A 24,810-nucleotide genomic window follows, 5' to 3' on the forward strand; every position below is an offset into this window, starting at 1 on the left:
GGGACCGGCGTCGCCCCGGCGACGGCGCGACTGCGCGCCGATTGGGCGGGGGGCGGTGCGCGTGCGGAAGAAAGCGCTCTGATTGGGGCGAGCGCGGGGAGGCGGGGCCGCACGGGGAGCGGGCTCTGATTGGGCGGCGAGGGGAGAGGCGGGGCTCAAGGAGGGCACGGGCGGTAATTGGCTAGTTGCGGAGGCGGGAGTTAACGAAGAAGAGGGCGCTGATTGGGGGACGCGGCCGGACCTCTGGGGGAGCGGACGCTGACTGGACCGTGGGGGAGAAGACGTTGATTGGCTGCCGCGGGGCTGCCGGCCTCCATCGGCCCGAGCCTAACCCCGCCCACCCCACCCTCCCATTGGCCACGGTAGGCGACCTAATTTCCCATTGGCCGAGGAGTGGGCAGAGGCAGAGCCGAGGCGGTTGGCCACGCCCCCTCGCGGTGACCCCGCCCCGGTGGCTGTCAATCTCCGGGAGGCCACGCCCCCTTCCCCAACCCCCCCCTTTTTCCCGGGGGACCCAGGTGTTCGGGGACACCCCCAGGGGACCCAGGCCTTTGGGGGGACACCCCCCTCTCCCAGGGGAGCCAGGCATTTGGCTGTCCCCCCGCCCCCCTCAGCACAGACCCACAGCTCCATTTTCACCTCCTTTATTAATTAAAACCGATCGCGTGGCCCCCATCATGAGGGGCGGGACCCGCTTCAACCCCCCCCCCAGAGGGGACCCAGGCATCCGGGCCGCTGTCCCTGAGCTCTTGGTGGCACCAGCGTCCTCCCGAGGGGATGCAGGCATCCGGGCCACGTCCCCATGGGACTCGGGGGACGAATTCACCCCTTGGGAAAGGGGGCTCCTGCCTGGGACCCAGGCGTCCGGGTGTCACGGAGGGGCCTTGTCAGTGGGCCTTGTGGCGGGGGCGGTCGATGGCGCGCTGGGCGGCGGTCAGGTGTCGGCAGGCGTCGGCCAGGAGGGCGACAGGCACCAGCACCCACACCCCGTTGAGCCCCACGAAGTAACCCCAGAAGTAGAGGGGCCGGGGGTCGCTGTGGCTCCAGCCCGCCCGCGCCTCGGTGGCGAAGTACAGCACGTCCCCATAGAGCTGCCCTGGGCGTGGGGAGAGAGACGGCGGTCACGGAGGGATGGGGGGGGTCCCGGGAATGCAGCCGGGCCCCCCCCAGCGGCTGGACGTACCAAGGGAGACGAGGAGCTGCAGGACGTAGCGGGTTGGGTGGTGGCGGAGCAAGGCGAGGAAGGTGAGGAAGCTGAGCGGGCCCCAGGCCCAGGCTGTCACCGTCTCCATGGCAACCGTGAAGTCATCACTCCTGGAATGGGGGGGGGGGGGAGGGACGGGACAGCGGGATCAGCCCGGATGCCTGGGTCCCTCGGAACCCCCCGTCCCCGCCAGCCTCCCCCGACTCACGTCATGTAGCGGCTGTCGGCTTTGGCATACTCCTTCCCTGCGGGCAGCGCGGGGTCGGCAGGGGGACCCAGGCGTCTGGGGCAGGAAGGTTGCCCCACACACCCCCCCCAGGGGACTCCGGCCCACCCCATGGCCCTCCTCAGGCGTCCAGGGAACATCCTAGTCCCCACAGGGCGCGCTGATGCCCCAGCGGACCCCTCCCCAACAGGACCCAGGTGACCGGGACCCCCCAGGGATCCCAGACTCCCCCTCGGACCACCTTTATCCCACCCCCAGCTAACCCAGACACCCCTCAGGCCCCCATTATCCCCTCCCCGGGATCCCAGACATCCCCCAGGCCCCCATTATCCCACCCCAAGGAACCCAGACACCTCCCAGACCCCCGTTACCTCCCCCCCGGGGACCCAGGCACCGCCCCCCCACCACCACCACCCCGGTCTCCCGCCGCTCACAGACGTCGGCCAGCAGCCCGGTGTCGGCGGGCAGCTCCCGGTGCCGGAGGCTGAAGTATCCCTCCAGTATCCCGTGGATGCCGGTGCACATCAGGAACCAGCCCAGCGCCAGGCGGCGGGCGGGGCTCCGCGAAGCCCCGCCCCTCGCCCCGCCCCCGCCCAGCGCCCACCCCAGCGCCACCAGCCCCGCCCCCGCCGCCGCCACCGCGCCTGCGCACTGCCAGCCGGGCCGCGCGCTGCCCACGTAACCCGGCAACGCCAGCGAGCGCGGCCAATAGGGGTGCGCCGTCGTCTCCATGGCAACGCTGAGGGGGAGGAAGGCGGAAGTGGGGTGAGTGAGAGAAACCGGGCCCCCCCCCCCCCCCCCCCCGCCGGTTCACTCCCCCCCGCCGGTTCACCCCCCCCACCACCACCCCCCCGCACCGCACCGGCCCAACACACCCCCCCGCACCGGATCGCCCTCCCCCCGCACCGGGTGCTTCCGGACCCCCCTCACCCCCGGGCCGGGCCCCCGCCGCCGCCGCCGCCCTCACCTGCAGCCGCGCCTCGCCGCTCTCCCGCGCCCCGCCGGCCCGCCGCCGCTCACCCTCGCCGCGCCCCCGCCCTCGCGGCCAATGGGATCGCGCCGCCGCCCGGACGGCCAATGGCGGCGCGACCCGCCCACCGCCTCCGCCCGCTGATTGGCCGCCCCCGCCGCTGGGGAGATGTGGGGCCAGGGGGCGGGGCCTCGGTCGGGGGGGTGGAGCTTCACCAGGTGACTCAATCGCCTTGGGGGCGTGGCCTTTGGGGGCGTGGCCTCACCCGGGAGTAGTGGGCGTGGCTTATCCCCATTGAGAGAAAGCTCCCCATGTGCTGTATAGGGGCCGTGGGGACCCCCCCGGCTCTATAGGGGCCATGGGGACCCCCCTCCTGGCTCTATAGGGGCCATGGGGACCTCCCCCGGCTCTACAGGGGCCCTGCAGCCCCCCCCAGCCACACACAGGCCCTACGGATCCCCCCAGGAGGTACCAGCAGCGCTCAGACACCCCCTCCCCGGGCTGTATAGGAGCTGTATGGACCCCCCCCCCCCCCCCCCCAAAAAAAAACCATATAGGGACCACGCGGCCTCCCCTGGTCTGCACAGACAACCCCTGCAGGGGTATACAGAGGCCGCACAGACCCCTCCCAGGAGACACACACCCACCCCCCAGGGCTGGATGGCCCTCCCCGAGGAGCACAAAGGCTTCCCCAGGGCCCTACAGAACCCCCCCAGCAACATATAGAGCCCATACAGATCCCCAGGGACCGTACAAATACCACACAGGCGGCTCCTAAAAACGTACGGGTATCACGCAGAGCCCCCCCCCCCCCTCCCCCCGAGGAATCCGTAGGGGCCCTTTCTCCCCTCCCCCAGGCCATACAGCCCCCCGGGATGTATGGAATACGTACGGACCCCCCCCGCAGGGCCGTACGGCAGCTACATGGGCGGCGAGGAGCCCCAAACCGGCGGCGTTTCCCCCCAAGAAAGAGCCAGGCGAGGCGGTGGCAGCAGGTCCCTGTATTGAACCCAGCTGTGCCCCCCCACCCGCCAGATCCTCGCTCCCGAGGGGGGGGGGGACACGTGACGGGGGCCCCCCCAAACCGGCCACTCACCAGGAGCCGCCGGGGGGGGGCCCAGGTTTGGGGCTCCCCCTAAATTGGGGGGTCCTCCACCCAAATCTGGGGACCCCTCCCCACACACACACACACATGGGGGGGGCTGGGGGGAGCACGGGGGGATTTGGGGCGGGGGGGGGGGGGGGGATGGACCCGGTGGTTTGGGGGGGGGGTCACACCAGGGTGCCGGGGGGCTGCATGTCCGTGGTGGGAGGGGGAGCGGCTGCGGGGGGGTCCCCCGAGGCCCTGGGTGTGGGGGGGCAGTGAAATAAAAGGTCATAAAAAGGGAAACAAAGAGAAAACGGAACAGAACGAAAAAGAAAAAAGAAATGTAAAAAAAAAAGGGAAAAAGAGAAAGAAGAGAAAAAGCCATTAGCCCCCCCCCCACAACACAGCCCCGCACCCTCCGCCCGGACGCCTGGGTCCCCTGCTGGCCCCCCCCCCGCCCCCCCCGAGCCCTGGGGATGGGGGTGTCGTGTGTGTCCCCCCCCCCCGAATAATTAAGAAAAGAAACCAAAAAAGAAAATAAAGAGGGGGAGGACAGCAGAGAGGCCGAGGACAGGGACGCCGGGGGGGGGGGAGCCCCAAAATGAGGGTTGGGAGGGAAATTGGGGAGAGGCCCCTCCCCCCCCCCCCGGGAGACCCCAAATGTGGGCACTTGGGGGTTCCCCCGTGTGGGGGAGGGGGGCTGAAGGGGGAGGTTTGGGGGGGGCCAAAGGGGGCACATTTTGGGGGGGGGGGACCTGAAGGACCGGGGGGGGGGGTGGCAAATGTGGATCTAGCGATGTCCCCGGATGGGGGGCCCCCCCCCTTGTCCTCGAGCTGGTGATGTTTGGGGGTCCCCAATGGATGGGGGGGGGTCTCCAGTAGATAAGGGGGCTTACCCAATAGATGGGGGGGGCCCTGAAAGGGGGGGACATTCAGACTCCCCAACAAGGGAGATACGGTGGACCCCAAAGGACGGGGGCGGGGGGGTCCCCAAAGGATGGGGGCGGGGGGGGGGGGATGTCCCCAAACCAGGGATTTCAGCCTCCCGGGATGGGGAAGGGGGGGCTCACCCCCAATGCCCCTCTCCCCCCCCCACTAAAAGAGGGGCGCGCGGTACCCCCGGGGCGCCCCATACCTGGGCGCCAGGGCCCCGGCGTAGCTGAGCGAGTGGGGCAGGCCGGGGGGGTCACGGCGTCGGGGGGGGGGAGCCCAGGCCGGGCCGGGGGGCGGCGGCGGCAGGCGGGGGGGGGCGGCCGGGGGGGCCCCCGTGTGCCGCAGGTACCAGTCCCGCAGCCCCTCCAGCGCCAGCCATTTCTGGCTGCGACGCTGCTCGGCGGAGGGGGGGCCCCCCCGGCCCCTGGCGGCCTCGGGGAGGGGGTTGTTTTCGGGGGGGCCCCCCCAGTCGATCAAAGCCTCCGAGCTGTTGCTGCGGCGGGTGCGGGGGGCCGGCGGGGGGGGACCGGGCGCCGGGGGCCCCCCCAGCTGTGAGTCCTGGCTGCCTGACCAAGGCCGGGGGGGCAACCCCGGCGCCTCAGGGCTGGGGAAAATTTGGGGGGGGGGACACACACAACATAGGGGGTGAGAGGGTCCCCCCAAAGCCCCCTGCACACACACCCCCCTTCCCCCCCGCTCCCCACACCCTGCGATTGCCCCATGCCCCCCCCCCAAATTGCTCTCAGGACCAATGACTGTGTCCCCCCCCCCTTTGCCCCTCCCAGCCCCCCCCAAAGGCTCACCGGCAGAGGGGGGGCCCGCGGGCACAGGGGCTACGGGCCAGGACGGGGGTGGCCGGGACGCTGCGACCTTCGAAGCTGGAAGCGCTGCGGGGCAGGGTCCGCACCGGGCTGGGGGGGGCCACGGCACCCTGTCAAGGTTGGGGGGGGGGGGGTGGGGCAGGGCGTGGACCCCCCTCAAGGGCGTTTGGGGTGGGGGGGAGGGTGTAAGATTTTGGGGGGATGGGGAAAGGGGGACACACGCTCACCTGGCTGGGCTGGCGAGGGAGCTGCGGCGGCCGGCTCCCCCCACGGCGGGGTCGGGGGCCCAGGGAGGGCGACGGTCGGGGCTGTCGGATGCGGCCCGGGGGGGCGAAGGGCGGCTGGTTCCGCCTGGGGGGGGTTTGGCGGGGGGGGGAAGCCCCGGCAGGGCCCCTGCGAGAGGGTACGGGGTAGGACCCAGGCGTCCGGGGAGACCCCGGGGTCGGGGTGGGGGGGGGGTGGGGGTGTCCCAGGCATCCGGGTGTCCCCCCCCCACCGCACCGGGGGGGCCCAGGCACCTGGCACTCACCGTTCTCCAGCGCCGGGAGGTCGCAGAGGGACCCGTTTTCATCTGGGGGAGTCGAAGCCAGGCGAGGGGGGTTAGTGCTGCCCCCCCCCCCCCCCCCCGCCCAGGACCCCCCCCGTGCAGCCCCCCGCCCCAGGACAGGCCCACCCCTTCCCGGTGCCCTGGGGACACTCCGTCGCCCCCCATGTGACACCCCCCCGTGTCCCCCCCCAGCGCTACGGTGACTCTGTGCCCCCCTCCCCAGTACTCTGGGGACCCCCAGTTTTCCGCCCCCCAGCACTAAAGACCCCCCGGTCCCCTTGACTCTCTCCCAGGTGCTCTGGGGACCCCGTATCCCCCTCCCCGCTGGGCTCCGGGGACCCCCCGGCTCCACTGCCCGGTGCTGCGGGGATCTCCCGTGTCGTGTGTGTCCCCCCCCCCCCCCTGCCCCGCGGTGCTCACCGTGGGCGGCCGCGCCGAGCTGGGCGCGGAGCTGCCGGAGCCGCTGGGCCGCCTCGGCCTGCAGGCGCTGCCGGCGCCGCCGCTGCTCCGGAGGTAGTCCCGGGGCGGCCGCCAAGCGCCGAGCGGCCTCCACCACCTGCAGCTGCACCGCCACCTCCCGCCGGGCCGCCCGCGCCGCCTGCGGGAGCCGGGACCGGGCACGGCGGGGCCGGGACGGGCCGCCGTACGGCGAAAGACAGGCCGGGGGTGGGGGCCGCCATTGGGGGTACGGGGGCCGCCATTGGGGTACGGGGGCCGCGAGGGGTCAGTGGGGGTACGGGGGCCGCCGTGGGACACACAGGTTACGGGGGCCGCCATAGGGATGTGGGGGCCGCCATTGGGGGTACGGGGGCCGCCATTAGGGGTACGGGGGCCGCCATTGGGGGTACGGGGGCCGCGAGGGGTCAGTGAGGGTACGGGGGCCGCCGTGGGACACACAGGTTACGGGGACCGCCATAGGGATGTGGGGGCCGCCATTGGGGATACGGGGGCCGCCATTGCAGTACGGGGGCCGCGAGGGGTCAGTGAGGCTACGGGGGCCGCCGTGGGACATAAAGGGTACAGGGGCCGCCATAGGGGTACGGGGGCCGCCATTAGGGGTACGGGGGCCGCGAGGGGTCAGTGGGGGTACGGGGGCCGCCGTGGGACAGACAGGTTACGGGGGCCGCCATAGGGATGTGGGGGCCGCCATTGAGGATACGGGGGCCGCCATTGGGGTACGGGGGCCGCGAGGGGTCAGTGGAGGTACGGGGGCCGCCGTGGGACATAAAGGGTACAGGGACCGCCATAGGGGTACGGGGGCCGCGAGGGGTCAGTGGGGGTACGGGGGCCGCCGTGGGACACACAGGTTACGGGGGCCGCCATAGGGATGTGGGGGCCGCCATTGGGGATACGGGGGCCGCCATTGGGGTACGGGGGCCGCGAGGAGTCAGTGGAGGTACAGGGGCCGCCGTGGGACACAGAGGGTACGGGGGCCGCCATAGGGATGTGGGGGCCGCCATTAGGGGTACGGGGGCCGCCATTGGGGATACGGGGGCCGCCATTAGGGGTACGGGGGCCGCGAGGGGTCAGTGAGGATACGGGGGCCGCCGTGGGACACACAGGTTACGGGGACCGCCATAGGGATGTGGGGGCCGCCATTGGGGATACGGGGGCCGCCATTGCAGTACGGGGGCCGCGAGGGGTCAGTGAGGCTACGGGGGCCGCCGTGGGACATAAAAGATACAGGGGCCGCCATAGGGGTACGGGGGCCGCCATTAGGGGTACGGGGGCCGCGAGGGGTCAGTGGGGGTACGGGGGCCGCCGTGGGACAGACAGGTTACGGGGGCCGCCATAGGGATGTGGGGGCCGCCATTGAGGATACGGGGGCCGCCATTGGGGTACGGGGGCCGCGAGGGGTCAGTGGAGGTACGGGGGCCGCCGTGGGACATAAAGGGTACAGGGGCCGCCATAGGGGTACGGGGGCCGCCATTAGGGGTGCGGGGGCCGCGAGGGGTCAGTGGGGGTACGGGGGCCGCCGTGGGACACACAGGTTACGGGGGCCGCCATAGGGATGTGGGGGCCGCCATTGGGGATACGGGGGCCGCCATTGGGGTACGGGGGCCGCGAGGGGTCAGTGGAGGTACGGGGGCCGCCGTGGGACACAGAGGGTACGGGGGCCGCCATAGGGATGTGGGGGCCGCCATTAGGGGTACGGGGGCCGCCATTGGGGTACGGGGGCCGCTGGTGGACATACAGGGGGGTCACGGGACCCAAGTGAGATGCGGGATTGTGGCAGGGACCCTGGACGGGAGGGGAAGACATTTCGGGGCACCCCCCACCCCCCCTGACCCTCATTCTCCCTCTCCCCCTTTCCGCCCCCCCCATTCTCCCCTGCCTACCTCAGGGAGGGGTCCCCGGGGGGGTCCCCCGGCCCGGCGGCGCGGGGGGGGCTGGGGCCTCTCGCCGGGCTCCAGGGGGTACTCGGGGGGCAGCTTCCCCGTCAGCTCCTGCGCACAGCGAGGGGGGGGGGGGGCGATGGGGGGCTGGGGGGGCGGGGGGGTGCCTCCAGGAGGGGAGGGGAGGGCTTTGGCAAGGGGAGGGCTGCGGGGGGGGGGGGGCTATGGGGGGGGGGGGGGGATGAGGGGGGCCATGGTGGGGCGGGGCAGGGCTATGGGGTGGGGGGGCTGTGGCGGTTCTGTGGGGTGTCTATGGGGGTCCCAGAGGGCTGTGTGGGGTCCTGGGGTGGGGGGGGAAACCCTGGGGGTCGGGGGTGAGTCAGGGTGGCCGGGAGGGGGAGGGGGGGGGGCAGGACACGGGACCCTGGGGGGGGGGGGGGTGGTGGGTGTGGGGGGGGGGTGTAGGGGGTGAGGAGGGGTCAGAGGTCAGGGGTCAGGGGTGACTCACGGCCTCCTGCAGGCAGAGGCGGCGCAGCTCCCGCAGGCGCAGGCCCAGGGCCTGGCGCAGCCCCCGCTGCCGCTCCCGCAGCTCCTGCAGCCGCCCCGCCGGCGCCCCTGGGGGCAGGGGGCAGAGGTCAGGGGTCAGGGGTCAGCGGGGGGGGGGGGGGCAGAGGTTGGGGGGCTCGGAGGGCGGAAGCACCGGGGGGCGGGGGTCAGGGGTCACCAGGGGTCAGGGGGACAGAAACGAGGGTCACGGCGGGGGGTGGGGGTGGGGGGAGAAGGGGACACCGTGGGGTCAGAGGGCACCGGGGGGCTGCGGCGGAGGGGGGGGGGGTGTGGGGGGGGGGGTCAGGGGGTCAGAGGTCAAGGGTCGCCGTACCTGCAGGGCTGTAGGTGGGGGCCGGGGGGATGATGTGGCCCCTCAGCTCCATCTCCGGGCCGCCGCGGGGTCGGCACCCATCGGCCCCCAGCGCTGCGGGGAGACGGGGGTGTCCGGCGGGGGGCACCCAGGCGTCCGGTGACCCCCCACACCCCTGAGACACCGGGGGGGGACCTGGGCGTCCGGTCAGGGGTCAGGGGTCAGGTCGATCCCTTCCCCCCCCCCCCCCCCCCCCCAACCCGGACCCACTTCCCAGCTTTTCCTCCCGCTTCCGCCTCCCCGGCCCCTCCCCCGGCCACCCGGGGCCTCCCCTCCACCCCCCCCCCCCAACCCCCCCACACCCCCCAACCCCAAAGGGACCCAGGCGTCTGGGGGTCCCCCCCCCCCTCCCTGTGGCACCCAGGTGTCCGGGGATTTTCCCCCTCCCACCCAAAAAAAAAAAGGGGGCCCAGGCGGCCGGGTGCCGCTCAGCCCCCACGGGCCCCACGGTTGGGGGGGGGTGGGGTGGTGGTGAGAAGGGCTCGGACACCTGGGTCCCACCTGGGGGGTCCAGCCCCTCCCCTCCCCCCCCCTTCCAACCCCCTGTTTCCCACAATGCCCCGGCGCAGCCCCCCCCCCCCCCACCATCCGCCCCTTACCTTAACCCAGGGGGTGTCGTGGCCGCGGGGGGGCTCCCGCCACCCACTCGGCTGGGTGCGACCCAGGCGTTTCGGGGGGTGTGTGTGGGGGGGGGGGGGGGGGGGGTTCAGCCCCACAACCTCCCTCCCCGGGGGACCCAGGCGTCCGGGCAGCCCCTCTCCCCCCACCCAACCAACACCCCCCCCCCGCCCCCCGCCCCGCTGACCCCCGGCGGGGGGGACACCCAGGCGTCCGGGCGCAGGGAGGGTCTCGCACCCCCCCCCCCCAAAAAAAAAGGGACCCAGGCACGGCCGGGCGGGGGAGCGCGGGGCCTTCCCGGGGACCCAGGCGTCCGGGCGGGTGTCGGGGTCCCCCCTGCTTTCCCCCCCCCCCCCAACACACACCCTGTGATGTCACTTCCTGCCAGCTCCCCCTCCCCCCATCGTCCGGCGCTTCCTCCCTAAGAGACCCCCCCCGAGCAGGGCACCAGGACCCCCCCCCCGGACCCATAGGGAACCCCCCCGACACCCCTCGGCCTCTGGAGTGACACCCAGGCCCCCCCCCCATCCCGCCGCCCCACGGCGGCCCCCAGCCCCACAGCCCTCGCGAGGCCTCGGGGAGCCCCAGACCCACCGCAATTCGCAGCCCCCCCCTGCCCCATATCCCCCCCGACCCCCAGCCCCGTAGGGCCCCCCCCGGCCCCATAGCAGCTCCCTGAGCCCCACGGTCGCCCCCCCCGCCCCCCCCCAGCCCCATAGGGAGCCCCTGAGCGGCGCCGTGGGGCGTGGGGGGCGGCGATGTCCCGTGGGGCGGCCGAGGGGGCCCCCGCGCCCCCCGGCCCCCCCCCAGCGCCGCCCCCCGGCCGCCCCACGGTGTACGTCCTGCTGGAGGGGCCCAGCACCCCTGAAACCCTCCGGCTGCTCAGGTGAGGGGGGGGGTCCCATAGCCCTGGGGGTGCCCCACGGCGGGCTGGGGGGGTCAGGAGGGCTGGGGGTTGGGGGTGGGGGGAGAGGGGGATGGAGGGGTTGCCGGGGGGGCGGGGAATAGGGGAGATTGAGGGGGTTGGGGGTCATCCGGGGGGCTCCAGGAGGGATCTGGGGGGGTTTGTGGGGGGGGTGGGAGGGATTTTGGGTGGTCCCGAAGGGGTCGATGGGTCTGGGGGGATCCGGGAAGGACTGGGGGGCTGCGGGAGACGTGGGAGGGGTCCCAGGGGGAGCCGTGGGGGGGAACTCGGGGGGGCTGGGGGGCGGGTTGGAGGGATCTGGGGGGGCTGGGGGGCTGGCGGGGAGATGTGGGGAGGCCTGGGGGACTGGGGGGGGGCTGTGGGGGGGGCTGTGGGACAGGCGGGGGGCTGGGGGGGGGCTGTGGGGCCGGTGAGAGCTGACCCCCCCCTCCCCCCCCTCCCCTCCGCTGGGGCAGCCTGAGCTCGGTGCTGCCCGAGTCGGGGATCGTGGCCGACATCGAGTGGGAGCCCCCCGGCGGGGGGACCCCCGGGGACACCCCCAGTGACCCCCCCGCGGACCCCCCCGGAGACGCCCCCGGGACCCCCGCGGACACCCCCGGCGCCTTCTACTCCCTGAAGAGCCAGCCCCTGCCCCACAGGTACCTGCGACCCCCCCCCCCCGCCAAAGCGCTCCCCCCCAGCCCCTCAGCCCCCCTGCTGCCATTAACCCCTTCCTCCGCAGCACGGGGCCGCCCCCCCCGGCGGCCATGGCGGCCCCCCCCGCCGCCCCCCCCTCCTCCCGGGTGCTGCTGCGGCAGCAGCTGATGCGGGCGCAGGCGCAGGAGCAGGAGCAGAGGGAAAGGAGGGGCCCCCCGGGACCCCCACCGGCCCCCGGCCCGTCGCCCGCCATCGCTGTCGGTGCCCCCCCGCCCCGGGCGCCCCCCCATGTGCCCCCCGAGGTGCTCAAGGTGAGGCCCCGTGGAAAAGTGGGGTGTGGGGGGGTGGGGGGCGTTATGGGGTGGTGGAGGGCCTGGGGGGGGGGGCCAGTGTGCGCCGGGCAACGGGGGACCCCAATTGGGGGAGATGGGGGGGGGCGTGGAAGGCATGGGGGGGGGGGCTCTGGGACGGGGGGATATGGGGGTCCCAGGGCAGGGGGGTGTGGGGGCAGCACGCTGGGAATCGGGGGGGGGGCTCTGGAGCTCGGGGAAGGGGGATGCTGGGCCCCCCCGAGCCCTGACGCCCGCCCCCGTTCGCCCCCCCCCCAGGTGCAGACCCACCTGGAGAACCCCACGCGCTACCACCTGCGGGCGGCGCAGCGGCAGCAGGTCCGGCAGTACCTCACCTCCGCCCTGGGCCGGGGCCCCCCCAGCCCCCCGGGGCCCCCCCCGGCCCCCCCAGCCCCCCACAGCCCCCTCGCCCTCCTCCACATCGGCCCCGGCTCCGAGAAGGAGGTGAGTTATGGGGGGGTGCCCCCAGCAGGGGGGGCTGCAATGACGTGGAGAGGCTGTGACGTCACATGGGGGGGCTGCGGCGTCACACGGTGCGGCTGTGATGTCACAGGGAGGCTGTGATGTCACGCTGAGGGGCTGTGACGTCGCACCGGGCGGGCTATGATGTCACAGGGAGCCTGTGGTGTCATGAGGGGGGGGTTACAATGTCACGAGCAGGGGCTGTGACGTCACGAGCAGGGGCTGTGATGTCACGCGGGGGCTGCGATGTCACGTGGAGGGGCTGTGGCATCGTATGGGGAGGGGGGGGCTGCGACGTCACGGGGCGGGGGGCTGTGACGCAACGTGAGAGTGGTGTGACGTCACCCCCAGGGGCTGGGCTGCAGCGCAGGGAGGGATGATGCAACGCTGTGATGTCACACAGAGACGCCCGGCGCCGGGGGCGGGGGGGGCGGCGGGGAGCGACGCAGTGCCGGGATGGGTATTTCTGGTTTTCTACACCACCCCCACCCACCCCACCCCCCCCGGCCGCAGATCGATGATGTCATCGATGAGATCATCAGCCTGGAATCCAGCTACGACGAGATGCTCAGCTTCGGTCCGGCCGAGGGGGGGCTCCAGCTCCCGAACACGGTGCGCTGCCCCTTTAAGGGCTTGGCGGGGCGGGGGGGGTGGGGGGGTGGGTGGGTCTCTTGCAGAGTCCCGCCCACTGGAGCCGGAGGGGGCGTGGCCTCCACCCCATATAAGGAAATGGGCTGCTTGGCGCCTGTTGCCATATAAGGGCAGGGGCAGCCCGGGGGGGGTGGAGCCGGGGGGAGTGGGCGTGGTCTGCCCCCCAGTTTGGTCACGGGAGGGCGGGGCCCGCTCAAGGGGGTGTGGCCAACACCGGGGCGTAGCTTTAGGCGTGAGTGGGCGTGGCCAAGCATTGGGGCGTGGCCTAAGTGCCTGGGGGCGAGGCCTCCCCCCCCCCCACCCCGCCATGCTGGGTGGGGGGGGGAGCTGGACCCACAGGGGGTTTGGGCGTGGTTTGGGTGGGGTGGGTGTGGCCAGGGCTGGGTGGGTGTGGTCTGCTCACGCTGACCCCACCCCCACCGGCAGCTCCCCGCCGCTGGGCCCCTCCTGGAGGTGTTCAGCCCCCCCAGGGGGGCAGCAGCTCCTGCCCCGCCGAGCTGCCCCGCGTCAAGGCTGAGCTCTCGGGTAGGAATTGGGGGGGGTCCCTGGGGGGCTGGGAGGGCCTGGGTGTGTCCCTGTGGGGCCGTGGAGGGGCCCGGGGGGTCTTACGGGGGGTGGGGGGGGTCCTTGAGGGGTCCTTATTGGGCCAGAGAAGGTCCCAGGGGGGTCCTGTGGGGGGTGGGGGGTCCTTGGAGGGTCCCTATTGGGCCAGAGAAGGCCCCGGGGGGTCTCGTGGGGTGAGGGGGAGGGTCCGTGGGGAGGCCTTTATGTGGTTGGAAGGGATTTGGGGGGCTCAATATGGCGAGCAGGTGTCCCTGGAGGGTCCCAGGTGTCTCTGTGGGTTCTGGAAGGGTCCTGGGTGTCGCTATGGGGCTGGGGGGAGGGCTGCGGGGCAGAAAGGGTTCGGGGAGGGTTCCCGGGGAGTCCCTATGGGGCAGGGAGGCTCAAGAGGGTCCCTGTGGGGCGGGGAAAGGTTGGGGTCTTGCCTTGGGGGCTTGGTGACTGTTTCTCTCTCCAGAAACGGAGGCGAAAGCGCTGCTGAAAGAGCGACAGAAGAAGGACAACCACAACCTGAGTGAGCTGGGGGGCGAAAAGGGGGGGCTGGAGGGGGCTGGAGGCCCAGGGCGTCCGCCGTGGGGCTGACGTGTTCCCCCTGCCCGCGCAGTCGAGCGGCGCCGACGGTTCAACATCAATGACCGCATCAAGGAACTGGGGACCCTAATTCCCAAATCCAACGACCCGTGAGTGGGGCACCCCCTTCCCCGAGGGACCCCGGCACCCGGGGTGGGCGCTGGGGACCCCACGGCGGAGCCTGGGAGGGACCCCGGCATCCGGGGGTTCCCCGTGGCGGTCGCCAGCGGGACCCAGGCGTCCCGATGCCGGCAGGGAGATGCGCTGGAACAAGGGCACCATCCTGAAGGCCTCGGTGGATTATATCCGCAAGCTGCAGAAGGAGACGCAGCGCTCCCGCGAGCTCGAGCTGCACCAGCAGCGCCTGGAGCAGGCGAACCGCAGCCTCCAGCTCCGCGTCCAGGTCCGGGGATGGATGGGGGGGGGTGGGGGGGTGGAGCTGGGGGGGAGCTATGGGGATGGGGAGGTGGTTTATGGGGCTGGGAAGGGCGGAATTGGGCGTCTGCGGGGCTGGAGAGGGGTTGCGAGGCTCTGTGGGGCTGGGAAGGGGGACTACGGGGTCAGAGAGGGGCAGGCGGGGGGTTTCAGGGGGTTTATTAGGCCGTGATGGGTAGAAGTGGGGGGCTACGGGGGGGCTACGGGGCGGTCAGTCACCTGGAGGGGGGTGCCCGTGGGGTCAGGGGGAGCAGAATCAGGGGAATGGGGGTGGGGGGGGACGTTATTGTGAGGCTGGTTGGGCTGAGCTGGGGTCTGGGAGGGATCTATGGGGCTGGGGGCGTGTATCGGGGCCCCCGGCTCACTGACCCCCCCCGTCCCCCCCAGGAGCTGGAGCTGCAGGCGCAGCTGCACGGGCTCCCCCTGAGCCCTCCGGCGGCGCCAGCGGCCGAGGTGGGGTGCGAGGAGGCCCCCGGCGGCCCCCCCTTCCCCCCGGGGGGCCCCCCCACTCCCCAGTGCCTCCTGGACCTGGCGCTGGCCGACGACCTGCCCCCGGGGCTGGGCCTGCCCCTGGGCCTGGGGGGCGCCGAGGGGAGCCTGGATGACATCCTGATGGACGAGGGCGGGGGACTGTCGCCCCTCGGCCCCCCCGGCGCCCTCCTGGCCTCCCCGGGGCCCTCCCGCGCCTCCAGCCCCCGCAGCAGCCTCAGCATGGAGGACGACTCCTGAGCGCCGCCCGCGCTGCCCCTTTAAGGACCCCGGGGCATGGCCCTTTTAAGGACCCCCTCCCACCGCATGGCCCCCTTGAGGCCCCCCCACCCCAACACCCCCCCGTGGCTGTTTCAGGTGGGCCCCACAGGGCGCTGTTTTAAGGCTCTTAAAACGGGGGAGCCCCGTTTAAAGGCGGCACCGACCTTTCGGGTGCCCCCACGGCGTTGCCCTTTTAAGATGCCCGGTGGGTGGACCCGTCCTTTAGGGCCTTTGTCTGGGCATGGCCCTTTTAAGGCGGTCCCACCCTGTGGCCGTTTTAAGGCGCTGGCGTGGGGCCCGCTGGGGTGTGGCCCTTTTAAGGTGTTTCTCCAGCCCCGCCCCCAGGGGAAAGCCCCGCCCCTCAGGGAAGCCCCGCCCCTCGGAGAGGCCCCGCCCCCCCCGGCTGGCCCCACCCCTTCCCCGCTCTCCTCCAATCAGGGGGCTCCTGGGGGCTGGGCCCTCAGGTGTGAAGCCCCGCCCCTTCCCCTGCTGTCACTCACACAGGCCCCGCCCACCCACTGCACTAACGCCCCGCCCTCTTTTAGAGGCCCCGCCCACCGGTCCCCACTTAAAGGGGCCGCCCCCCCCCCCCCCCCCCCTTTTTTCCTCGCCATCCCCCAATTTTGTACGGAAACCGCCAGATGGGAAATAAACGTTTGTTAATGAGGAGCCACCCAGTGCTGGGGGTGGGGCCTGTGGAGCCGGGGTTGCGGGGGGGCGGGAGGCTTATGGCACCTCTATAGGCCCTGTAGCACCCAGGAGGACCTATAGAGCTGGGGGGGTCACTATGGGGCCTGTAAAATCTGGGGGGGGGGGCCTATGGATCCTACAGAACCAGGGGGGAGGGGAGTCTGTATGGGGCCTGGAGAGCTGGGGGGGGTCGCTATGAGGCCTGTAAAATCTGGGGGGGGGCCTATGGCTCCTATAGGACCAGGGAGGTCCCCGTTGTCCCTATAGGACCAAGTGTTCCTATAGGACCTATAGTCCCCAAAGGCTCTCTACGGCATCTATAGAACGAGGGGGGTCCCCATGGAATCTATAGTGCTGGGGGACAGCCCAGGAGCCCCATAGCACGCGGGGGGGGGGGCGGGCTGTATGGTGCCCTAGGGGCCCTATAGCGACCACAGGCGCCCGCCGCGCCGGAACTGTCTCTATGGTTCCCCAGCAGGGCCGTTCTGGCCGCCGAGGCGGACCCGAGCTCTATGGTGTCGGCGTGACATCACTTCCGCGTCTCCGCTTCTCCCCGCCGGCCGGCCAGAGAGTCCACTTCCGGCCCCGCCCCGCGGGGGTCCTCCCGCGCCGCCAAGATGGCGCAGGCCCTGTCGGCCGAGGAGTTCCAGCGGCTGCAGGTGGGTCGGGCCCGGGGCCGGGGGCTCTGGGGCCGCCTCTCCTCCCCCTGCGCCCTCCCCGAGCTCACCGCGCTCCCCTCCTCTCCCAGGCGCAGCTGCTGGAGCTGCGGACGGAGAACTACCGCCTCTCGGACGAGCTGCGGAAGAACGGCGCCGGTACGGAGGTGGGGTGGGATTGGGGGCGGGGGGGGGGCCCGGGAGCGGGGGGGGCCCTTCCCTGACCTCCCGTGTTCGTGTCCCCCCGCCAGAGCTCTCGGGGCTGCGGCAGCGGGTGCAGGCGCTGGACAAAGACCTGACCAAAGCCAACAAGGTGAGGGGGTCCCCGGGTCTGGGCTGTGACCGGCCCCCCCCGGCCCCGCTGTGACAGACATGACATCCCCCCCCCCCCCCCCCGTTGTGTTGTAGGCTCTCAGCAAGAGTAAGAAAGCGCAGGTGGGTGCTGGGGGGGTCTCTGTGTGTCCTGGGGTGTCTCTGTGGGTGCTGAGGGGCTCCGGGGGGGGGTCTCTGTGGGTCTTGGGGTGTCTCTGTGGGTGCTGAGGGGCTCCGGGGGGGGTCTCTGTGGGTCTTGGGGTGTCTCGTGGGTGCTGGGGGGTTCCGGGGGGGTCTCTGTGGGTCCTGGGGGGTGTCTCTGGGTGCTGAGGGGCTCCGGGGGGGTCTCTGTGGGTCTTGGGGGGTATTTATGGGTGCTGGGGGGGTCTCTGTGGGTCCTGTGGTGTCTCTGTGGGTGCTGAGGGGCTCCGGGGGGGTCTCTGTGGGTCCTGTGGTGTTTCTGTGGGTGCTGAGGGGCTCCGGGGGGGGTCTCTGTGGGTCCTGTGGTGTTTCTGTGGGTGCTGAGGGGCTCCGGGGGGTCTCTGTGGGTCCTGTGTGGTATCTGTGGGTGCTGAGGGGCTCCGGGGGGTCTCTGTGGGTCCTGGGGGGTGTCTCTGGGTGCTGAGGGGCTCCGGGGGGGTCTCTGTGGGTCTTGGGGGTTATTTATGGGTGCTGGGGGGTTCCGGGGGAGTCTCTGTGGGTCTTGGGGTGTCTCTGTGGGTGCTGGGGGGTTTCGGGGGGGTCTCTGTGGGTCCTGAGGTGTCTCTGTGGGTGCTGAGGGGCTCCGGGGGGGGGGGTCTCTGTGGGTCCTGGGGGGTGTCTCTGGGTGCTGAGGGGCTCCGGGGGGGGTCTCTGTGGGTCCTGTGGTGTTTCTGTGGGTGCTGAGGGGCTCCGGGGGGTCTCTGTGGGTCTTGGGGGGTATCTGTGGGTGCCGAGGGGCTCCAGGGGGGGTCTCTGTGGGTCCTGGGGGGTGTCTCTGGGTGCTGGGGGATCGTGCAGGGGGAGGGTATTTCTGTGCGTCTGGGGGGCCTTGGGGGGAGGGGTGGTCTTGGGGGCTGGTCTCTGTAGGTGTTGGGGGGGGGGGGGTCCTGGAGGTACTGGGGGGGGCCCTAGAGAATCGCTTGGGATGCTGGGGGGGGATGTTTGGATGTGCTCGGGGATCCTGGAGGCTCTCTAGGGGCGCTGGGGGGGGTCTTGGGGGGGGGTATGTCCCCCTGTGAGTGCTGTCGGGGTCCCCGTGGTGGCTGCGAGGGTGCTGGGGTGGCCTAGGGGGTCTCCAGGGCTGCTGGGGGGGGGCATGGGGAGACTAGGGGGTCTGGAGGGTCCCAGGAGGTCTTGAGGGGCCCTGGGGGTGAGTTCCGTGGCATCTCTATAGGGTCCGTGTGGGTGCTGGGAGGTGCCGGGGGTCGCTGTGGGTGCAGTGGGGGGTGATTTGGGGGTTCTACAGCGGGACTTGGGGGAGTTCTGGGGGTCCCGGACACTGGACCGGTGGTGGCCCCCCCCTCCTCCCCCCTCCCCACTCCCAGGAGGTGGAGGCGCTGCTGGGGGAGACGCGGATGCTGCAGGGGAAGCTCCAGAGCCAAGAGGACGATTTCCGCCTGCAGAACAGCACCCTCCTGCGGGAACTGGCCAAGGTGGGGGTCCCAGCCCCCCCAGGGACACCAGCACCCCCTCCCCACGTCCCCCAGGCCACCCCGGGGGGGTCCCTAAAGTCACTCTGAGCCTCCTAGTGCTACCTTAGGGGTTCCTGGGGTGTTCCTTATGTCGTCCTGGGGGGGTTTGTCTCACCGGTGCAGGGCCCAGAGGTTCCCTGGGGGTCTCTGGTGTCACTTTCAGGGTCGGGGGGGGGGCTTTTGATGTCGTTTTAGAGTCCCTGAGTCCCTACAGCGGCCCCCCAATTCCTTGTGGGGGATCTTGGGGGTCTGGGGGGGTCCCATAGGTGCCTGACCTAGAGGCGGGGGGGGGGTGTGTGTGTGTGTCCCAGTTGTGTGCGCAGATCGAGGGACTGGAGGAGGAGAACCGGCGGCTGCGGCAGGGGGGGCCCCCAGGACCCCCCCGTGACCTCCCGTCGTCCGCGGACACCCCCCAGGATGGGGCCACTGGTGACAGTGGGGCCCCCCCGGCCCCTACAGATGGTGAGGGGGCACCTGGCTGGGGGGGTTGTCAGGTATCTCTGGGGGGTTTGGGAGTGCTGGGGGGGTTTGGGGGTGTTCTAGGGTACCTCCCGGGTGGTTTTGGGGTCCCCGAGGTTGGGGGGGTCGGGGGGGGGGGGCGTGTCCAGGGGGGCGTGTGTGTCCTTTTGCGCGTTATCGCTGTCTGTGGGGGGGATATGGGGCGTCTGTGGGGCGTAGAGCGCCTGGCAGGCGGATGCGGGGGCCGTGTGAGTCCCTGTGGAGCTGGGGGGGGAGTTTAGGGGGCCCTATGGGGGCTGTGGGTCTGACTCCCGCTCTCGCAGCCCCCCGGAGCCCCCCCAGGAGCTGCAGCCGGCGGAGGAGGGGGCTGGAGGCGATGTTCCCCCTGGGGAACCCCCGGCACCCACTGCCCAGGTCAGTTGGGGGGGGGTGTATGGGGTGTATAGGGGGCTGGGGGGGCTGTAGAGGACCTGGGGGGGGGCTAAAGGAGGTTTGGAAGTGTGGGGGGGGGCAGTTTTGGGGGAAATATGTGAATGTTGAGGGGGGGAAACAGACCCTGGGGGTCTCTAGGGGGTCGAGAGGGTTATGGGGCGATATGAGAGACGGGGGGGGGGGGGGGGGGGGGGTTGGGTTTGTATAGGGGAGAGTTTTGGGGGAAAATACAGTAAAAGCGGAATTGAAACGTGGAAGCGGCTGGGGGGAGCGCGCAGCCCACGAAGGCGCAGAAGGCTCTGAAACGGGTAGATTAAATTTGGGGGGGGGGGGGGGGGGGGCGGTCTCTGGGGGTCTCACAGGGTCTCTTGCAGGCGGAGGTGGCCCGGCTGCAGGCAGAGGTGGCCGAGGTAAGGTGGGGGGACACTTTCGGGTGGCCCTGAGGAGGATTTGGGGGTCTGGGGGCGGGCGATCCATAGGGAATTTGGTAGGGTTGGAGTCCCAGAGGGATTTCGGGGGGGAGGGGGGGTGGCTCCTGGGGGACCTTAGTGGTGTCTGCGGAGACTTTGGGGCTCTCGAAGAGCTCGGGGGAGTCCCAGAGGGATTTGGGGGTGTCCAAGGGGCATCCCGGGAGGATTTCTGGGGTCTCGGAGGGGCTTGGGGGGGCTACTTTGCGGGTTCTGGGAGTCTCTCAGTGGGGTCTGGGGGGAACGGCGGGGGGGGGAGAGGGGGTGTCTTTCTTCCCCAATGGTGATTTTTGTTGTCTGTGTGTTGCCCCCCCCCAGCTGACGGAAAAGCTGAAAAAGAAGCAGGAGAGGTGAGACGTCGCGGGGGCCTGGGTTTGGTGGGGGGGGTTTGGGTTTTTTTGGTTTTTTTCTTATTTTTTGTTTCTTTATTGTTTTTTTTTTTTGTTCCAGTTTCCTTCAGCTGCAGGCGGAGAAGGAGACGCTGCTCAGGGACAGTCGGTGGGTCACTCCTGGGGGGATCATGGAGGGGGGGTTGGTGTGTGTCCCCCGGATACCTGGGACTCCCCCGGACACCCCCCCCTGACCCCGTGCACCCCAGGGACGGAGGCGGAGGAGCTCCAGGCCCGGCGGGAAGAGGAATTCCGGGAGCTCCAGGCCCAGAATCGGCGGCTGCAGCAGGAGCTGGAGGCTGCAGCCCAGGTGGGGGCACCCCAAAACGTTTGGGGTTCCTGGCGGGGGGGGGGGGGGGCGACACACGACACCTTGGGGTGCTGGTAGAGTCCTAGGGGTGCCCCGTGGCATTGTGGGGGTCCCGGGGGGGGACACACTCCCTGGGGGAACTGGGGGGCTCTTGGGAGTCACCCCTGAGTGTCAGGTCTCGTGGGGAGCACCGTGGGGTGCTGGAGGGTCGCCCTATGGCGTGGAGGGGGGGTTAGATCCAGCCCCTTACGGCCCCACGGGGGATCTATAGGGTCTTTACAGTCCCGCGTGGCAGTTGGTGGCTGCAGGATGAGTTTTTTTTCTGGCTTTGGGCGGCCTGGAATAGTTTTATACGGCCTCATGTGGCCCCAGGCAGCGCTGCTGGACCCTATAGGGCCCTATAGAGTGCTGTGTGGGGCGGCAGGTGGAGGGGGGGCTGCGGGAGCGGAGCGGGGCCCTGGCCCGGGAGCTGCAGGAGACGCAGGTGCAGCGCGACGCCCTCGACGCCCAGCTCCAGGTAGGGTTAGGGGGGAAGCTGGGGGTCCCCGGGGGCGTCCTCATGTGGTCACCGAGGGGGTTGGGGTCCTTGGGGGGTGCTTTGGGGTCCCCACTGTGCCCCTCGCCTTGTCCCAGGGGAGCTTTTGGGGGTTCATGGGAGGTTTTGGGGCTTCCCAAAATGCTGCTGACGCTATTGCGTGGGGATTTTGGGTGTTTTTCGGGGAAGATTCAGGGGTGCCGTGATGTCATACCTGGGGAGTTTTGGGGGTCCCCGGGTGGATTTGGGGCCCGAGAGGTGCCCTGACCCCAGCCCTGGGGCGTCCTGGAGGGTCCCCTGGGGGAACGGGAGGTACCAGATGTGCCCCGACCCCCATCCCTGGGAAGTTTTGGGGGTCTCGTGAGGGGATTTGGCATCCCAGAGGTGCCCCTGGGCCTCGTTCCGGGGGGAGCCTGGGGGTCTCGTGGAGATGTTTGGGGTCCCCGAGGTGCCCTGGGTCGCGCGTGCCCCCGCAGGCGTGCGCGGGGGAGCGGGACGGACTGCGGCGGCAGCTGGCGGAGGCGGAGGCCGCTCGGGGGGAGAGCGAGCGGGGCCGGCGGCAGGCGCAGGTCAGGCCACCCCCCGCTTTCCCTTCCCCTCCCCTCCCCTCCCCTGTGACCCCCCCACCCCGTCCTGGTGTGGGGGTCCCCTCTGCTCACCCCGTCCCCACCGCTCTGTCCCCGCAGGAGCACGTGGCGGCCGCCCGTGCCCACGCCGAGGAGCACCGGGCTGAGCTGGAGGTGAGCGTGGGGCTATAGGGGATCCCCCCCCCCACCCCCCTCCCCGTGGCGTAGCCCCACGGAGGGTGCCTATAGGCACCCCCTCCCGGAGCTATGGGGGGCTGTAGAGATCTCTGTAGCAACCCTGGGGGCTGTGGGGGGGCCTGGGGGCTGTGAGCGCTGCAGGATTCGTATGGGTCTACGCGGGGTTATAGGTGGCGTTTTTGAGGTCTCTCGCGGCCCTATAGAAGGTATAGGGAACCGTAGGGCGCTATGGAGGTCCTAAGGACTCCTGAGGCTCTATAGGGTCCTCGGGGCGCTGTGGGGTGTAGAGGGGTTGGGTGGAGCCTGTACGGTTCTCCGTGCCGCTATAGAAGCTATAGGTGCCTTAGAATGTTATAAGAGCTGTAGGGACTTTCGGTATATTCTATAGCGATTCTTTAAATGCCAAAGGGGTTGTGGGGCGTGCCAGGTCCTATAGGATCCTATAAGATCGAGCCCTTACGGCTTTATAGAGACCCAGGGATGCTGCGGGATCCCGTAAGGGGTTGGATTGACCCGGGGGTGCTATAGGGACCCCACGGGCCTTAAAGAGTCTGTAGGGGGCGGTTGGGACGCCGTGGGACCCGCGCCGTCTGCCCCGCGGCTCTAGAGAGCCCTATAGGTGGTGGCGCTGGTGTGACCTTCCCCCCCCCCCCGCTGTCCCCAGGGCCGCGTCAGGGAGCTGCAGGCAGCACTGGGGGACGCTGAGCGGCAGCGGGAGCTGCAGGAGGCCGAGGGCCGGGCGCTGCGACAGGTACCCCCAAATCCACCCCCACAGCCCTGTCCCCCCCCAAGTCTTGCCCCCCTCAGCCCCCCCGGGACCCCCTCACACTCACCCCGGGACCCCCAGAAGCCTCCGTGGCACCCACAAGTGCTCTCAGGGACCACCAGAAATCTCGCTGGGAGCCCCGTTTCCCCTGTGCTCTCAGACCCCCCCCCCCCCCCCACTGGAGACCCTGAGGTGCCCAAGTACCCCCCGGGACCCCCAGATCCCCTCCCAGGGTCCCTAAACTTCTCTGGGACCCTTCCCCGAATTGTCTCTGACCCCCCTCATTCCCCTGGGTTCTCTCTGATTCCCCTGGGACCCCCCCAGACTCCCCTCAAGACCCACAAGTCTTCTCTGGGACCCCCCAAATCCCCCATCGTGATCCCCCAAACTCCCCTCAGCAGCCACAAGTCCTCTCTGAGACCCCCCCAAATCCCCTTGGGACCCCCCCCAGTCCCCTCTGAAACCCCCCAGAACCTCCCCATACCCTCTTTTTCCTTCCCCCCCTCCAGGAGCTGAAGGACGTCCGGGACGGGCAGCGCATCCTGGAGAAGAAGGGCAGCGCTGCGGTGGGGGACCCCGGGGGGGTGTTGGGGGGGGGATCTCAGGGGCCGGGGTCCTGTAGAGAGCCCTGACACCCCCCCCCCCCCCCCCCCCCCCGCACTGTTCCCCCCTCATCAGCTGAAGGACCTGAAGCGTCAGCTGCAGCTGGAGCGGCGCCGGGCCGATCGCCTGCAGGAGCGGCTGCAGGAGCTGCTGGCACCCAGCCGTGCCCGCACCGGTGAGCCGCACGCCGGGGTTCCCTGCGAGGTCGGGGGGGGGGGTGGCTTCCAGTCACCGGGGTCCGCTTGGGGGGTGTGGGGGGGGCTCCTGAATACCCAGGTCCCCTCATGGGGGGCTGTCCTGGGTCTGCAGGTGGGGGGTTTTAGGGTGTGTGGGGCTGCTGGTGGGAAGAAAATGGGTGTGTGGGGGGCGGGGGTGTCTCTCAAATGCTTGCGTCTCCTGGGGGGGGCGCTCCCGGATGCCTGGGTCCGCAGGGAGGGGGTGGCAGAGTTCTCTGTGGGGAGTGGGGTAAAGTGGGGGTGCCTGGACCCCTGCGTCCCCCCAGTGGTGCCTGGCACCCCTCTCCCCCCTCCCCAGAGCCGGGGGGGGGGGGGGGCCATCCCGGATGCCTGGATCCCCCTTATTGTGTGTCCCCTCCCCCAGGGCTGGAGGAGCTGGGGCTGGAGGGGGGGTCCCCCGGGCGGGGGCCCGGGGGCGACAGCAGCAGCCTCTCGTCCCTGGGCCGCGACGGCTCCGCCCCTGGCAGCACCAAGGTGGGTGTGGCTGGGGGGTGGGGTGTGGGTGTGGTGGGTGGGGCCAGTAGAGGGTGTGGCCATTCTGGCCCCTCCCCAGTGGGGGGGTTGGGCTGGTGTGGCCTCGTAAGCACCGCCCCACTGACCCAGCCTTCCCCCCTCCCCCCCCACACCGCCTTCATCCCTACAGTCAGGCTCGGGCAGCCCCGGGGGGGGCAGTGGCGGGGGGGTCCCCGGCGGGGGTGGCCTGTCCCCCGCCGAGGTGGCCGAGCTGTTCCAGCGCCTGGCCCAGAGCCAGCAGGAGCGGTGGCTGCTGGAGGAGAAGGTACTTTTGGGGGTGAGGGGGGGGGGGGGAAGGGTGGGCCTGGGAGGGGCCGGGGGTGGGATACGACCGGGGTGGTCACTGCTGTGTCGTGTGTCCCCCCCCCCCACAAATCCTTCCCGAGGTGCGTCACCTGGAGGTGAGCAGCGCCTCGATGGCGGAGGATCTGTGCCGCAAGAGCGCCATCATCCAGAGCTTCGTGCGCGACAGCCGCCTGGGTGAGCCCCACATCCACCGCCCCCCTCCCCCCCCCCCAAACCCCCCCTCGCCTCACTTTCCCCCCCCCCCCCCAGAGGCGGCGGGACCCCCCGGTCCCCCCCGGCGGGGTGCGGGGCCGGGTGAGGAGGGGCTGCGGGAGATGAACAAGAAGCTGCAGAACATGCTGGAGGAGCAGCTCACCAAGAACCTGCACCTGGGGCAGGTGGGTGTGGCCGGGGGGGAGAGGGGCGTGGCCTCCGGAGGGCGTGGTCTCTCTGACCCCACCCCTTTTCTCTTAACCCTCCCCAGGACCTGGAGGTGATGTCGCAGGAGCTGGCACGGCTCAGCAAGGAGCGGGCGGCCCCCCCGTGACCAGCGGGGTCTCTGTCCCGTCCCGTCCCCCCCCCGCCCCTCGCTGCAGGCCCCGCCTCCCCCCGCGGGCCCGGGCCGGCCGGCGGCGGGCGTTGCTGCTTTAAAAGGACGTTGCCCCTTTAAGAGGGGGGTGGACCCCTCAGGAAGGCGTTGCCCCTTTAAGGGGGGGCTG

At 71.2% G+C, this 24,810-nt stretch overlaps 4 protein-coding genes across 11 annotated transcripts; 2 read left to right on the top strand and 2 right to left on the bottom strand.

The window, feature by feature from the left end:
* Positions 1-628: 628 nt before the first annotated feature.
* On the bottom strand, positions 629-2,463 carry EBP (EBP cholestenol delta-isomerase). Its single transcript, XM_074571444.1, has 5 exons — positions 2,398-2,463; positions 1,865-2,169; positions 1,413-1,449; positions 1,184-1,314; positions 629-1,096 (listed from the first exon to the last, which is right to left on the bottom strand). The coding sequence occupies exons 2-5, from the start codon at positions 2,160-2,162 to the stop codon at positions 888-890; spliced, it is 675 nt and encodes a 224-aa protein (XP_074427545.1). The 5' UTR covers positions 2,163-2,169; positions 2,398-2,463; the 3' UTR covers positions 629-887.
* An 842-nt stretch (positions 2,464-3,305) lies between these two features.
* Positions 3,306-10,099, bottom strand: CCDC120 (coiled-coil domain containing 120). 8 transcript variants are annotated; one of them, XM_074571440.1, is made up of 10 exons: positions 9,643-10,095; positions 9,005-9,178; positions 8,633-8,739; positions 8,128-8,235; positions 6,209-6,386; positions 5,771-5,812; positions 5,469-5,634; positions 5,224-5,307; positions 4,623-5,024; positions 3,529-3,745 (listed from the first exon to the last, which is right to left on the bottom strand). In XM_074571440.1, the coding sequence occupies exons 2-10, from the start codon at positions 9,054-9,056 to the stop codon at positions 3,673-3,675; spliced, it is 1,212 nt and encodes a 403-aa protein (XP_074427541.1). In that variant the 5' UTR covers positions 9,057-9,178; positions 9,643-10,095; the 3' UTR covers positions 3,529-3,672. The 8 variants fall into 8 exon arrangements, with proteins under 8 accessions (XP_074427542.1, XP_074427541.1, XP_074427539.1 ...); XM_074571438.1 differs by having other exon boundaries at positions 3,530-3,745; positions 5,224-5,331; positions 9,005-9,097; positions 9,643-10,089; XM_074571437.1 differs by having other exon boundaries at positions 3,530-3,745; positions 5,224-5,331; positions 9,005-9,158; positions 9,643-10,089.
* Positions 8,645-15,652, top strand: LOC141736828 (transcription factor E3-like). The gene is given in 12 exon segments (XM_074571435.1): positions 8,645-8,758; positions 10,373-10,547; positions 11,042-11,224; positions 11,308-11,533; positions 11,831-12,016; positions 12,548-12,646; positions 13,112-13,142; positions 13,145-13,210; positions 13,704-13,760; positions 13,851-13,926; positions 14,072-14,219; positions 14,639-15,652. Coding segments are annotated over 11 exon segments (1,542 nt in total). The 5' UTR covers positions 8,645-8,758; positions 10,373-10,419; the 3' UTR covers positions 14,981-15,652.
* Positions 15,653-16,215: 563 nt separating this feature from the next.
* On the top strand, positions 16,216-24,788 carry GRIPAP1 (GRIP1 associated protein 1). The gene is made up of 22 exons (XM_074571451.1): positions 16,216-16,350; positions 16,440-16,506; positions 16,599-16,660; positions 16,756-16,782; positions 18,186-18,293; positions 18,644-18,792; positions 19,112-19,205; positions 19,598-19,633; positions 20,009-20,040; positions 20,141-20,187; positions 20,289-20,389; positions 20,814-20,906; positions 21,401-21,493; positions 21,611-21,664; positions 22,353-22,439; positions 22,964-23,020; positions 23,133-23,232; positions 23,658-23,767; positions 23,937-24,071; positions 24,193-24,286; positions 24,362-24,489; positions 24,576-24,788. Exons 1-22 carry the CDS (start codon positions 16,309-16,311, stop codon positions 24,636-24,638), a joined length of 1,779 nt encoding a protein of 592 aa, XP_074427552.1. The 5' UTR covers positions 16,216-16,308; the 3' UTR covers positions 24,639-24,788.
* Positions 24,789-24,810: the final 22 nt, after the last annotated feature.

The sequence above is a fragment of the Larus michahellis genome, unplaced genomic scaffold (genome assembly GCF_964199755.1).
Source record: "Larus michahellis unplaced genomic scaffold, bLarMic1.1 SCAFFOLD_54, whole genome shotgun sequence".
NCBI lineage: Eukaryota > Metazoa > Chordata > Aves > Charadriiformes > Laridae > Larus > Larus michahellis.

Coding starts and splice junctions, on each gene's coding strand:
- EBP (XM_074571444.1), bottom strand. CDS start 2,162: ATGGAGACGACGGCGCACCCCTATTGGCCGCGCTCGCTGGCGTTGCCG. Junction 1,315..1,412: donor GCCGACAGCCGCTACATGAC/GTGAGTCGGGGG, acceptor CCCCCATTCCAG/GAGTGATGACTTCACGGTTG. Junction 1,097..1,183: donor GCAGCTCCTCGTCTCCCTTG/GTACGTCCAGCC, acceptor CCCCACGCCCAG/GGCAGCTCTATGGGGACGTG.
- CCDC120 (XM_074571438.1), bottom strand. CDS start 9,056: ATGGAGCTGAGGGGCCACATCATCCCCCCGGCCCCCACCTACAGCCCT. Junction 8,740..9,004: donor CCCCACCTACAGCCCTGCAG/GTACGGCGACCC, acceptor CCCTGCCCCCAG/GGGCGCCGGCGGGGCGGCTG. Junction 3,746..4,622: donor GCCGGGGCCCTGGCGCCCAG/GTATGGGGCGCC, acceptor CCCCACACCCAG/GGCCTCGGGGGACCCCCCCG.
- GRIPAP1 (XM_074571451.1), top strand. CDS start 16,309: ATGGCGCAGGCCCTGTCGGCCGAGGAGTTCCAGCGGCTGCAG. Junction 22,440..22,963: donor AGGGCCGGGCGCTGCGACAG/GTACCCCCAAAT, acceptor CCCCCCCTCCAG/GAGCTGAAGGACGTCCGGGA. Junction 23,233..23,657: donor ACCCAGCCGTGCCCGCACCG/GTGAGCCGCACG, acceptor CCCCTCCCCCAG/GGCTGGAGGAGCTGGGGCTG.